The sequence below is a fragment of the Crocuta crocuta genome, unplaced genomic scaffold, assembly GCF_008692635.1.
Source record: "Crocuta crocuta isolate KB4526 unplaced genomic scaffold, BGI_CrCroc_1.0 scaffold130, whole genome shotgun sequence".
In the NCBI taxonomy this organism is placed as follows: domain Eukaryota; kingdom Metazoa; phylum Chordata; class Mammalia; order Carnivora; family Hyaenidae; genus Crocuta; species Crocuta crocuta.
Window position 1 is genome coordinate 1,332,677 of NW_027527920.1, and position 13,675 is coordinate 1,346,351.

At 57.6% G+C, this 13,675-nt stretch overlaps 1 protein-coding gene across 2 annotated transcripts; it reads left to right on the forward strand.

The window, feature by feature from the left end:
* The first annotated feature begins 1,094 nt into the window (after positions 1-1,094).
* On the forward strand, positions 1,095-12,746 carry INSYN1 (inhibitory synaptic factor 1). Of its 2 annotated transcripts, XM_077748481.1 has the most exons (3): positions 1,095-1,539; positions 1,969-2,693; positions 12,014-12,746. In XM_077748481.1, the coding sequence occupies exons 2-3, from the start codon at positions 2,538-2,540 to the stop codon at positions 12,734-12,736; spliced, it is 879 nt and encodes a 292-aa protein (XP_077604607.1). In that variant the 5' UTR covers positions 1,095-1,539; positions 1,969-2,537; the 3' UTR covers positions 12,737-12,746. The 2 variants fall into 2 exon arrangements, with proteins under 2 accessions (XP_077604607.1, XP_077604611.1); XM_077748485.1 differs by lacking the exons at positions 1,095-1,539; positions 1,969-2,693 and having other exon boundaries at positions 12,023-12,088; positions 12,184-12,746.
* Positions 12,747-13,675: the final 929 nt, after the last annotated feature.

Genomic DNA, 13,675 nt, shown 5'->3' on the forward strand with positions numbered 1-13,675 from the left:
GACCCAGCTCAGCTCCCCCATCCACAGTGCCACAGAGGGGTCTCCTGAGAAGGCAAGCAGGACCCGGCTCCTCCCGGACATCCTCCTCCTCTCTGCCCCGGGAGAAAATCCCAGCGCATAATTGTGGCTTGCACCTCTCTCCAGGATCTGGTCTTCCTCTAATCCACTGTCCACAGAGCTGTCAAATAGGTATCTCTAAAGGGCACACGTGGCTCAAACTCCCCCTCTCTTCACGGCTGCGTCTGAGCCTCGGCTCTAACCCTCCTCCCTGCCTGCCTCCCCACCTCCTCCACACTGACAGTCACCTGGGTAACTCCTACTTCTTCCAGATGCAGCTCAGGGGTTGCCTCCCCAGAGGGCCTGCCAGCCTCTGACCTGGGTTGCTCCCCGCCCTCCCCACTCCTTTACCGTCTCTTCTAGAACTTGCATTTGTCCTGCATTTACCATCTCTCAGCTTACTCGGGAGTGTCCGTACTCCCCCAGGAGCGGTGGGCTTTCCTAAAATGCTGCCTGTCCTTCCTGAGCCCCCAGAGTCTAGCATGGGGTCTGGCACACAGAAAGTGCTGAATGAATGTTGAGTAAATGGAATCGTAACTGAAGAAATGATCAGTGTCTAACGCATACCTGTCACCCGGAGCCTCCAACTCCCAAATGTGCCTCGCCCAGAGCTTGGCACACAGTAGGTGCTCAGTAAAGGTTGTCTGCATTCCATTTTCTGAATTAATCTGCCTCAACGCAAGGCCTGGGGTAGGCTGAGATACGATAAGGAGAAAAGGGAGGGTCTGGGTGCGGGAAACTTTAGCCAAAAGAGACGCTTGGGGTGCACCGCAGTGGGGGGAAGGGGCAGCAGGGTTGCCTGGAAAGGCGGGAAGAGCCAAGTCCCCCGCCCGCTGCCCTTCCGCGCCCCGAGGTCGGGCAGAGAGTCCCGCCGGGCTAGTCCGACTCAGCCCGGAGAGCGCAGGACCCTCGCGGTCACCCGGGTGCTGAGAACCCCCGGCTCGCGCGCTCGGCGCTCGGCGCTGGGCGGCGTGTGTGTCGCTTTAAAAGCTCCCTCCCGGCGCGCAGGGCCGGCCCCTTCCCTGACAGCNCCGGCCGCTCTGGACTGGACAGAACGAATCCCGGACTGTGCGGAGCCCGGGGGATGCCGGGCGTGGGCTGAGGGGATCCCGGCGCCCTCCGAGCCCTCCGACTTTGGCTCACGCTCTGGGACCGGCCCGGCGTTGCTTGGTCGCTCTGCGCCCGGGTCACCTGTGGCCTCGGAGCCACGAGCCCACCGGACCGTCGCTCGTTCCCGCCCCGGAGCCCGGCGGGCGTTGGGGGAGATTTTTCCTGCCCCCCTTCCTCGGAGCACGGAGGCCCCGCCCCCTCCCACCGTCCAGATGTCTCCCGTGGCGGCTCTGAGGACCTCCCTGAGGCCAGGGGCCGAAGGGTCCAGAGAGAGAAGCCCGCCCTAGGGAGCCTTTGAGGGGGCCCCCCAGCATCCTCTTGGGGCTTGGCCCCCGACGCTGCTTGGAAGGAAGGCCGGTGCTCCCACCCTTGGTGAGTCCGGGAGCGGAGCTGGGGTTCCGAGGGAAGGCGGGGCTGGGGAAGGGAGGGTCCGCTGCGAGTGAGGGCACCCTGGGGGCACTGGGAGGGAAGACAGAGGCTGGAGAGGCCCTCTGGAGAACCTGCGGGACCAGGCCTGGCTGGGGGGGGGGGGGGGGGTGGAGGCACCCCCCAGGGATCAGGGATTGCTGGGGCAGGGTGCCCCGTCCCAGGCTGAGGACTTCTGCCTCCAGAGCAGGGGCTCCTTCTTTTCCTTCTAGAGAGGGGGCTGTGCTGGAGACCATCTGCCCCCACCACCCCTCCCCACAAGGAAAAACGTCCCCAGCGACGGAGGGTGCAGGCTGGCGAGAGGAGGGAGGCAGCGGCATTGCCGGCTGGTGCTGCAGCCTGGGATGGCTGACGCCAGGCTTGCTCTCTCTGCAGGGGGCTGCCCTTCTCCTCTGCCCAGCTCCCTTTTCAGAGCTGCCCACATCTGGAGCCCCCTCCACATCTGGAAGACCCCCGCCACAGTCCCTCTGCAGGTGTCAGTTGCATCCGGAGACCTCCGCCTTTGCAACCGCCTAGGAGTTGTGAGGGATGACTGCTGCCTTCCCCCATCCCAAGGGCATCTCCTACCCTTAGTCCCTGCAGCGTCATCCCCCTGCCTCTGTGCCCAGGCTGGGCCGGAGATAAGCTCAGCACACGTTCAGGCACTTCAAGTCCTGGAGGCCACTCCTGAGACCCGAGGGCCCTCCCCCTGCTCTCCTGTGTCCTCACTTTGACCCCCCTCTGTCAGACTCTGTCTTCCTCTGGGTGTCCCATTCCCCACCCAGAGGCAGAGGAGGCGGGGTGGCAGGGGGCAGGGGCTGGGTGAGGGCCACCCAGGGCCAGGGTGGGCTGGGGGGCCGTTAAGATGTGGAGCTCTGCCTGGCCGAGGGGGGCTCCGTGGAGGCAGACGCAGCGTGTGCCCAGCTGGGGGGAATATGGGCAGGCCTGCAGCCACGTGGTAAAGGATGAACATTCGGGGCACCCCGGACCTCGGGCAGCCCAGTGACGACCCCAGCAGCGGTGGCCAGCGGGAGCGGATTCGGCAGCGGATGAAGATGGTCATCGGGCAGCTCGAGGGCATCCTGCAAGAGCTCAAGGAGGTGGCCAAGGAGCTGAGGGAGGTGAGTGAGGGGCCAGACAGACCCCAGGCCAGTTTTCCTGGGCCCGGCACCAGAACATGCCCATATGTGTTTAAGTGTGTATGTGTACTCAACGCTGTGTGCACATGTGTCACTTTGCTGGCGACTTCCTTTATTCTCCTCTCCCCAAATCCGCTTTGCTAGAAATCTCACCATTCGCCAAGACTGGAGGGGCCTCCGGGTTGCGGAGTTGGCTTGGGCAGCACGTTGTAGGCTCGCGGTTCTGTGGTTAGCGCTCCAGGCTGCCAAGGTGACAAATATAGACTAAATCCCACCGTAGCCTCTTAATGGGAGACACTCTTCTGGGGCCCAAGCTGGCTTTAGACCCTGCCATCTGCTTCTCAGACTCTGACCTACTCAGAAGGGGCTCTGGCCCTACTGAGAAGCTCTGAGTGTTCTCTACAAGTCACACAGATACTCAGAACCCTTGAACCAGGAAAATGTTAAAGCCATCTGCCCTGAGGTAGATTGTGTCTGGGAGCCGTTGGTGGGTACCGGAGCTCCTGGGTACCTTGGCAGGGGCAGGAATCTCCTCTAGAGGCGTGCATCCCCGTCTACAGTTCTGAATGTTTTTGCCAAGGCTGAAAAGTCATCCAGAGATGCTGGGATGTGTGTCCCTCTCTGTCTGTCTAAGTGGAGCCCGGTTTAATTACTGCTTCCCACATCGCTGGGGTAATGAGGTACACATGTCCTCAGCCCTGCCCCTTGGGCTGTGTTCGGGCCCAAAATGCATGACCAGCGTTCTGAGCCGCTGGCCTGAATTTGCCCACTGGGTGACGTTAAGCCGGCCAGGTGGGCTTTAGGCAAATTTCAACTCCCTGTAACCAGGGCCCCTGCGGACACGGCAGAGAGGGTGATTGAATGGGAGTTATGGGTTCATTCTTTCCGCGGCCAGCTGTGTGGGGAAACTGGGGGCTCCGGGAGGATTGAGGAGAGGGGGTGATGGTGGGTAACCACTTCAGCCTGGCTTGAGAGCCAAGGAGCAGGGCATGTTTGAAGGGGGCTGCGTCCCAAGCAGAGGGTTTGTGGAGAGGCTGGAACACGAACTGAGGTGAGGCAGGGCAGTCCCTCAGCCCAGAATCAGCCTTGTGGTCAAAGCCAGATGCCCCTGAGTGACCCCCAGACTCCTTGGTCCAAAGGACTACACTCCCCTTCATCTCTCTCTACCCCACCTTTTCCAGCTGTTCCCGTGGGCCCGTCAGGGCCATGGGAACCAGCCAGAGTCTCAGTCTTGCGCAGGGGCATGGGACCTGTGCCCCAATAGGCCCGCCCAGAAAAGAGACAGGTTGGATTCTAAGCCTGGGAGCCACATGGCAGAGCCTACTCTCAACTTTGCATCTTCTAAGATCTGCCACTCCTGTTCCCCCAAGCATAGTCATCCAAGAGCTTCAAGACCTCTCACAGATCACCCATACCAGCCCGGTCCATTTTCTGTTTGAAGAACCTGAGGCCCAGAGAGGCCTGGGGACTTATCCAAGGTCACACAGCCTACTAGTGGCATAACAAAGCCTAGAACTCAGGTTCCTATTGCCTATTCTGAGGCTGGAGCAGGTGGGCTAGCGGGTGACCTTTTTGCATTTTGACAGGGGCCTTCTAGAGATGACACCTTCTGCTCACGCGGTGATGCTCTGAGGGGGTGCCCTTTTGAGGATGAGGCAGAGAGATCAGAAGCACTAGGATTTATTCGCAGATCTTTTAGAGGTTCCCTGTCTCCCTTCTCAGTATATATACTCATCCAGTCCTGTGTCCTGAACAGCAGAGTCTCAGGGTCACAGGCTGTGGTGCCCAGAGGCCTGAGCCAGGACCGAGGGAGATGAGTTCCCTCCCCCTACACACCCTGTAGGCCATGTGCCTCCACCCAAGACTTTGGCAGGTTGCTATGGCAACCAACATCTACCCCGTATGCCACTGCCTGCCCGCTGCCAATGGCACCCAGCTGGGAGGGGGCAGGCCTCAGAGATTCCCCCCCCCACACACCAGTTCCCAGGCAGGGTCTGGACATGAGGGGATGGGCAGAAGCAGGTGTTGGAAAAAGCAGGTAAGGCTCTGGGAGGCCCAGGCAGCAGAGGAGACACCATAACTGACTTCCTATGGGATGGGATCTGTCAGGAATGGGGTTGCCCAGTGGGGGTACCAGGCAGTGGTTTGGGGTAAAAGGGTTGCAGCCCTCTGTCCCTGGAACTTGTGATCTTGGCTCTTGATCCTGAAAGAGGGCTTATAAATCTGGATCTACCTGGCTCCTCTCTGCCCCTTTGTGTGGCATTTTCCATCAGGGGCATGAGTCGATGCAAGGTCTAGAGGGTGGCAGGCACTTCTTCCCTCATCATACTCTCTGCCCCAGATACCACCACGTCAGGGCTCAGCAGCTGGGTTCTCATCAGGAGAGCAGAGCACTGAGATGTGAAGATGAGATTCATATGCAAGACTTCCAGGGAGCAGCACAGGATGCTTGACTGAAGGAGCAAGGTCCACTCATCCCCCTCCGCCATCCTCCTCCGCCGACCCCTGCTCCACTTCCCTAGCCTCACACACCACTGATCAAGGCAGACCCTCCTCGTCCTCTTGAGCATTCAGCCTGAAATTCATAGAAAGATGGGAGACCATAAAGCACTTCCTCCCGAGGCTCCTGAGCCTCAGTCTGCTCATCTCTGAAATGGGGATGCTAATCATTCACATCTCAGATGGTCTTGCAAGGGTTTATCAAGGACTTGGCATGCGGTAAGGGAGGCTACCACTTACACCCCTAAAGGTTTTGGAGATCCCTCTCCCATACCTCCCTCGCCCTCCCAACCCCCTGCTACAGCCCTGTGACTGGCTCCCCAGGTCCTAGGGAGCAAGTTCTGTCCCATGGGTTAGGAAAAACCTTCATGGACTAAGTGAGGTGAAGAAGGGAAACGTGCTTTGAAAGCTGAAAGTGTGCTCCAGAGGGATGTGACTGTCAGTCATTAATTAGCCCTCATCCCTCCTAGGCTCCCCAGTACTCCAGGATGCCAGGCCAGTCCCCGCAGGCCCTCCCAGCTCCTTAAAATTCTGCGAATCTCAGCTTCGATAGAGATGCAGCACAGCCTAGAGGCCAAGAACATGGGCTCTGCAGCCAGAGGTCTCTAGTTCAAATCCAAGCTCCTCCCCTTCCTAGCTGGGTGAGCTCAGGGAAAGTTACTTCACCTTTCTGGGTTTCCATTTTCTGGCAAATGGTGATACTGAATTTCATGCCTCCCCACCAGCCCCAGGGCTGTTGTAAGAATTAAATGTGATACTATGTATAAAGTACTTAGCACAGTGATGGACACAAGATTAGCTCCCCATCTTTTAGATATTATTAAGGAGATATTCTTGGAGTCGCATCAGCTTCTTAGCCCTGATCAGAGTGGTCAGAGCCAGGACCCTGGCCTCCTGGCTGGCACACTTCAGTATCTTTGGCAGGATGGCAGTCCCACCCTCTTCCAGCGAAGGAGGTAGAGAGCGACAGTGATGGGGGGATGGGGTCTCTGATAAGATGCCTTTTGAACAGAGACTCAAAGGAGAGGAAGGTACAAGACAAATGGGTAGCCGGGAGAAGAGCCTTCCAGGCAGTGGGAGCAGCTAGTGCAAAGGTCCTGAGGCGGACGTGTGGATGTGCGCTTGGCATGTTGGGGATCAGCAAGGGAGCCAGGGCAGCTGGAGTGGAGTGAACCGGGAGGAAAAAAGCAGGAAGAAAGTCCAAGAGAGAGCTAGATTACAAAGAGCCTTGCAGGGCTTGGTATGAAATTCAGATTAATCCTCAGTGAGAATCCCATGCCTGCTCCAGGAAGCTCCTGCTTGTGTTTCTGGGTGGGAATCTGCCTCCCCACGGGAATCCCTGGTGCTCACCAGCTGGGGGACCCCAAGGGCAGGGGTAAGGACCCCTAGATGTTGAGCTTACCTTAAGCAGATACTTGGCCTCCTCCTCCCCCTCCTCCGCAAGACGTCACTCAGCATGGGGACTCAAAAATGATCCTCGGGGTCACCATCAGTGTCTGTCACATCATCACTGACTCTTGGATGGGACATAGCTTAGGAGCACAGTTGCCTACCTGGGGTGGCCAGGGAGCGCCCCCCTGCCTGATTTCCATGGGGAACAGGACCGGTGGCAATTGTGCAGGTCTCATCAGCAAGGTGCTGCCTACGAGGTGGCATGGAAAGGCACGGGCCGTACGGCCATGAGATGATTGTGGCCCAGCCAAGAAGCAGCTGGGGCAGGAGAGGCTGGGGACCACGGAGCTGTGCCAAAGTGGGTCAGCGCCATCACCCGCAGCTCAGCAAGAATTGTGCGGATTTGTTCTTCTTATTATTTTTTTCTTTTCCCTCACCTTCCTTTCCTCCCTTTTCCCTTTCCGTTCTCCTCTGGACAGATTCACGAAGCTCCCTGGCCAATTAGGCCAAATTGCGGGATGAGAGTCATGAATCACAGTCAACTCTCTCCCCCCTCCCCAGCTCCACAGCCCCCCAGGAAGACAATAAATAACATAATCACAGAATTAAAAAATAATCAGTGATCATAAATAATGCAGATCCCCAGTTATGTAACCAGCTGCCTGGGGAACCGGGCGGGAGGGGAGGAGGTAGCCACTTGTCAAGCGAGGTGAAGGGGCCGGAGGTGAGGGAGATGCCGGCTCTGGGACTTCTGGGCCCTCAGTCCTGGCTCTGGGGCCTTATGTGCTTTTCTTGGAGTGGGGGCTCAGCCTGAGCTGGGGGGCGGGGCAGGGGCGGGCGAGACAGGACCATGGAACTCCTCAGAAAAGAAGCCCCCAGCAGTTTTTATATGACTTCTGTCTCAGCTCATCCACTCATCCAGCGGCTGTACTTATGAGGAGTGTGTGAATCCCTGTCCCTAACTAGGGGTGCCCTGGTGGGTGGGACGTTCCCAGTCCCCCACCCCTCATGGGGCTTACTGTCTAGTGGGAAGACACCAATCATATAACCTATATGTATACAAAATTGCAGCTGTGATAAATATTGGAAAATATTTTAAGGAAAGGTGCCTTGAGGACCTATGACAGGGAGCCTGTCCTCCACGGAGGCTCAGGGAAGACTCCTGATGGAAGTGAGATGGGGCGAATAGCAAGGGAGGGAGTGTTCCAGGTGAGGCCCAGAGGCAGAAGTGGGCTCGCCCCCGAGTGGGTAGAGCTGGGGAGGAAGCTTGCCTGGCAGGGTGGTAGCTGCCTGCTGGAGAGAAAAGGACCTGTGGCCCGAGTTGGTAGGGGCTTCTGTTTGAGATGCTCAGGAGTTTGGGGAGCAGGAAAGTGCTGGAAGCAGAGGGGTGACATGGTCCTGTTGGCTGACAATGAGGCGCCCTGAATACGGCGCGTAGCAGGAGCTGGGCAGGAAGCTGCCAACCGATGGGTGCAGCTGTTCAGGTGAGGTTGCTGGTGCTGTGAGGAGGACAGAGGTTGGGGACACCCTTGGGACAGGGCCTGGACTCCCCAGCAGGTGTGTCATGGCCCCTCAGCCCTTCCTTTCTCGTGTCCCTTCTTCCCCGCTCTAGATTGGCTAACTCTTGTTCTTAAGGTGCCAGGCCCAGGAGTCAGGACCCCTGACTTGGGCTCTCAGCTCTGCCCCTTCCAGTTTCTGGCCCTTAGTGCCCCCCCCCCCGCCCAGCCCTGCAGCAAGCACAGTGAGGGGGTGAAGTCAGCAGCGTCTCCAGTCCTCTGGCTTTGAGGCTCTAGGATTCTGTAATTTTCATGCTGTCATTTCTCTCTCTGTTTTCTCTCTCCCCCTCTTTTTCCTTCTGTATATATAATTATTTCCCCGTACTCCAAGACAATCCTAAATTATATGTAGGCAAAATGATTATTAAATCTCAGAGAGAAATCACAGATTTCAAGGCATCTGAAGCAAGAGGGGCAGGTAACGTGGGGCCTGCCTCTCCTCCACCCTCCCCTCTGGCCCCACGAAATGAGGTATAAGGACAGGTGGTGGGGTTTGTGGACGGACCCAGGCCCTGCAGATAGGCTGGGTGCCCTTGGCACATCATTCCTCTGACCCTCACTTATGTCATTCATCAAGTGCCTGCCCCTAATGGTTTGGGCCCAATTTGCCTTTGAATGTCATTACCGTTTGGCTGTTAGAACCTCTTCTGCTCCTGCTCTGTCTGTACTTTAGGGAACATAGGTGCCACCCATGTGCTGGGATTTGGAATACCCAATATGTCCCATGATTCTGTCACAAGCATTTGAAATGTCTGCATCAGGATGTCGTTCCACTGGTGAAGAACTGACTCCCATCAGCTCTTGGGCCCGGTGCCAGGGGCCCAGTTATACATTAGCACCCATTGGTGCACAGTGGGTATTGATAGTCTTTGTTGTTCTACCTGCTTTCTGTGCATCAAGTCATTAATTACAAAAGCCCTATCAAGTAGGTACTACCAGAATTCCCCTTTATGACGACACAGGCACAGAGACGCTGGGTAATTTGGCCAAGGTCACACAGCCAGTCAGCAGTGAGACCTGGGTTGCACCTGGCTAGGCCTGACTCCAGAGTCCAGGTTCTTAAGTGCATGGCTGTGCTGATTCTACAGTTTAAATCACATTCATATCTATTAAGTCCCCATCACCTTGGTGAGGAGAGGATTGTCATCCCACTTTTATAGAGGAGGAAACAGAGATGTGGGGAGAGAAAATCACCAGATGTGGCCGACTTGGGATTTGAACCCAAGCCTCCCCTCTGTCCTGTCCCTCCCCCCACCCAGGATGGACAGAGAAGGGCGGTCTAATGGAGAAGGGAAAGGGCCTGATAGTGAAGGCTGCCTGAGCAGGTGGCCAGCCAGAAGTTCTTGGGTGGGACAGAGTGTGTCCGGGCCTGACAGCTTTAGGGCTTCTGCCCTGTGCACCCTGGGTCTTCCTCACAGGGCAACAGGAGCCCAGCTTCTGGGCCTGGCCTGGCCTCAGCCAACCCTGTGTGGTAACCCCCGGTCATTTCATGACATTTCTATTAGCTGTGTCCCCGTGCTGCCGCAGCGGAAGGCTCAGGCTCAACTTGATCAGCAGAGTCTAATTTGAGGGTGTGGCTGCCCCAGAGACTCAGGGCCTCCCCTGGGCCTGGCAGTGCCCTGAGGTGCTATGCCTTCACCAGCTTTAATCCCCAGCCCCGTAGGCCACTGGTCCTCGAAGGATGGCCCTGGATCAGCAGTGCAGTGCCTGAAAGCATGTTGAATATGTACCTCCTTAAGCTCCACCCGGGACCTACATGGTGTGCATCAGCCCACTCTGGTTTGAGAGCCCCTACTCTGGGCCAGGGCCCCCAGCCCTCAGGTGGGGCTTGGGTTGACCAGGGGCCCCTGGGGAATATGAGCTTCTCTGAGGTAGGGGGAGTCACTCAGGGGTGGGGGGCACAAGAAGGGATTGCCAGGTTGGAGGTGGGGCTCTGTCCTCATTTCCTGCCCAACCCCAGACATTGCAGTGGCACCTGGCACCTCGCGGGGGTGGGCAGTCTTGCAGGGGAGCAGCGGGAGGGGGTGGGAATCTCAGCTCCCTCCAGGTGCCTTGGGTGCATCTTCTAGAAGCTCAGGAGATAATGATCTCATGGGTGCAAAGCCTAACACTTAGTTGGTGCTCAGGGACGGGAGATGATGTTGTTTTTATCACCGGTGCCCTCACAGAACCCTTTTACTGCCCTTCTCATCATTCCTCAGTGAGAGCACTGGTGAGGATGGTAGGGCTGGAGTCATTGTACTCAACTGATGGCAAATGAGATTTGAGATCCAGAGAGGTTATGTGACTTACCCAAAGACACACAGAGCAACGTCTAAGCTGAATCTAGAACCCAAGCGCCTTGACTCCCCCAGCTCTGCAGGCTCCAGCCAAGTGTTCCCGCCACCCATGGGGCTGGGGCCATGGGGAGTGGGCACCCCTAGGCATGGACACCCCAAACAGCTTCTCAAGCCCTCTCTACAGACCTGGGGTCCCAGAATCTCAGAGATGGAAGGAGCCTTGGAAATAAACCATTCACCCAACCTCCCCCATTTACAGATTGAGAAAGTGAGACCTCAGAGGGAAAATGACTGACCAGGCCACCCATGTCGGACCCCCTGACTCCTAACCAAGTAAACTTCTCACTGATCCACGCACCCACTGGCCTGTTGCTTATGCCCTTGCTTTCATCTTGCACTTGGGGACATTCCCCACCCCCACTCCTCCCCAAACACCGAGCACATCACTGGACAGCAGTCAGCCTCATACCAGTTTGTTGGATGAGGGGCTTCCTTAGTTAATTCATTACATGATTGCTCTGAGCCCAGGAGAAGAACCCCAGAGAAGCGCCGGGAGCCTGGGGACTCACTGTGTATGTCTTGTCCTTGGGTCTCTTGGTCCCCTTGCTTTACTCTTGTTTTTGGTTTTGGTCTGAATCGGTTCTCCCTTCTCTTATTCTGCCCATTCTCTGCGCTCTCTGGTGGGGTCTCCCTTTCCCCCTCACTGTCTTCATCCCTGGCTTCTGCACTGACAGGGCCTAGGCGAGGGAGTGCCCTGAGGCAGGGCCGCCTGTATAGAGGCAGGGAGTGGCTTCATGTGGCCGTGGGCGGGGTGCAGCGATCTCTGTGGCCGAGCTGCCCCACCCCAGCCCCGAGTGCATGTAATAAGCGGTTCTGGGCCCAGGATGGAGGGTTTTCTTATTGCTTACCAAATGATGCTTGTCATATTCCGTCCGCAGTGAGCCAGAGTTGATCTCCACTCATCAGGGGGCAGGAAAGGGAAGGAAGGAGGAAGCTCCGGGGTATGTGGGGGTCTCCTGATGGGGACCCCTGGGGGGCTGTCACTGACCCACGGCACAGGCCGCACCAGAATGCTCTGGAAAACCTGGCCAGAGTCATTTGTAGTAACGTGAATGGAACTTGAGGGTGTTATGCTGAGTGAAATAAGTCAGGCAGAGAAGGACAGATACCGTATGTTTGCACATANGTAAAAGAAAATCCAAAGGAAAAAAAAAAAAAAGAAAACCTGGCCAGAGTCTTCCTCATGGTCACCCCATATCATATCCTCTCCAGAGGGGTGTAGTCGGCCCATCTCTCCACTGAGTGGCCTTGCCAGAGTGTCAGCCGCCTCTTAATCAAAGGAAGATGGAGCTCTGGGCACCAGGACAGCATCTGGCTTTGGGGGAAAGGGGTGTGTGCGTGGTTGGGGTGCTGAAAGGAGGGACTGAGGAATAGAAAATGGGGGAATGGCCCAGATGAGCTCTTCTCAGGCTCCTCCCACGTGGGCCCTCAATGGGGCAAATGAACCAGTGACCTCAGGCCCAGTCACCGTCCTCTAGCCACNGCCCCCCTCACTCATCTCTCCTTCCCTGGCCAGGTGGTAAGCCAGATCGACAAGCTAACCTCAGACTTCGACTTTGAACTAGAGCCAGACGACTGGACCACGGCCACTGTGAGCAGCACCTCCAGCAGTGACAAGGCGGGCGTGGGCGGCCCCTTCGACCTGGGTCACCTAGACTTCATGACAGCCGACATCCTTTCGGACAGCTGGGAGTTCTGCTCCTTCCTGGATGTATCCACCCCTTCGGACTCCGTGGACGGCCCAGAGTCGACCCGGCCAGTGACAGGCCCCGACTACCAGCTCATGAATGGAGGCATGCCCATCCCCAACGGGCCACGAGTGGAGACCCCGGACTCCTCGAGTGAGGAGGCCTTCAGCGCCGGCCCTGCGAAGGGCCAGCTGGCCCAGCGGACCCCAGGCACGCGGGAGAGGGTGCGGTTCAGTGACAAAGTGCTCTACCACGCCCTATGCTGTGACGACGAGGAAGGGGACGGCGAGGAGGAGGCGACAGAGGAGGAGGTGGGCCTGTCCCCAGAGCCTCCCCGTACAGAGGCTCACGCGGGCCCCCTCAAGCCCTCCCCGGCTCCCTACAAGCCAAGACGCTCCCCAGGGAGCAGCCGCCGCTCAGGCCCCACCTTGGCCCCTGAGCAGACCCGTAGGGTCACCAGGAACAGCAGCACCCAGACAGTGTCAGACAAAAGCACGCAGACGTTGCTGCCCTACACGGCTGCCAGACAGAAAGCGAAGGGGAAAAACTAGGGGCTGGGGAGGGGGCTGGGGGGCAGTGGGCACACAGAGCAATAAATATATATATATATACATATATATTTCTTTAAACAAACGCAGTCATAATAAAATTTTAAAACGCTAAGGATCCAGCCCCGAAGGCCCCAAAGCTTTCACAGAGCTCATCTGAGACACAGAGATGCCTACTCACCATCTAGGTCCCCCGAGGTGCGGCCAGACCCTCCCTCCCTTCCTTCTCATTGCCAGGCCCCTGAAACGGGGATCCAAAAGCATGTTGATTTGGTGGGAGAGTCTAACCTGGGACCTGGGTCTAACCCAGGTCTAACCTGGGAGTCCTCTGAGGCCCCTGGGCACAGTGGCAGAGTCCAGCTGCTGGCCTGGGCCCCGTCCCAGAGGGGACCCATCAACAGGTAGCAGGCTCACAGGAGCAGTGTCCAAGGCCAAGGGCTAACCATAGGTCTGACTGCAGGGCTGAGGGCCCAGGGGTAGCATCACTCCAGCTGGGCCTGGGACCACTTACACCCCCCACCCCCCAACCCTCATGCTTTCCACTCCAAGGCAGACCTGTGCCTCTCCGTCCCAAAGGCAGACTTGCCTGGAGATACACGACCCCACCCCACTCCCCTTCCATCTCCGGGTTCCCCAGGACACAGAGAAGGAACAGACCCCCGAGGACCAAAGTAGATTCTGAAGGGGTCTGTTCGGAGAGACTAGACCCCCCACCATCGTTCCAGCTCCTCTCCTCAGCTTTGTCCTCTAGGGATGGAAGACTCGAGGCAGAGCCTCAGCCGGCCACTGACTGGGCCCCTTGCAGACCTGAGGTCCGTGTGAGAGAGCAGCTGTGGGGCTGCGATCCAGGGCTAAAGGCAAGAGGGGCCTACAGGCAACAAGGCCTCATCTGGGGTGTGGCCGACACAGGCACAGCATCTGGATATCCTGGAGATAATAATC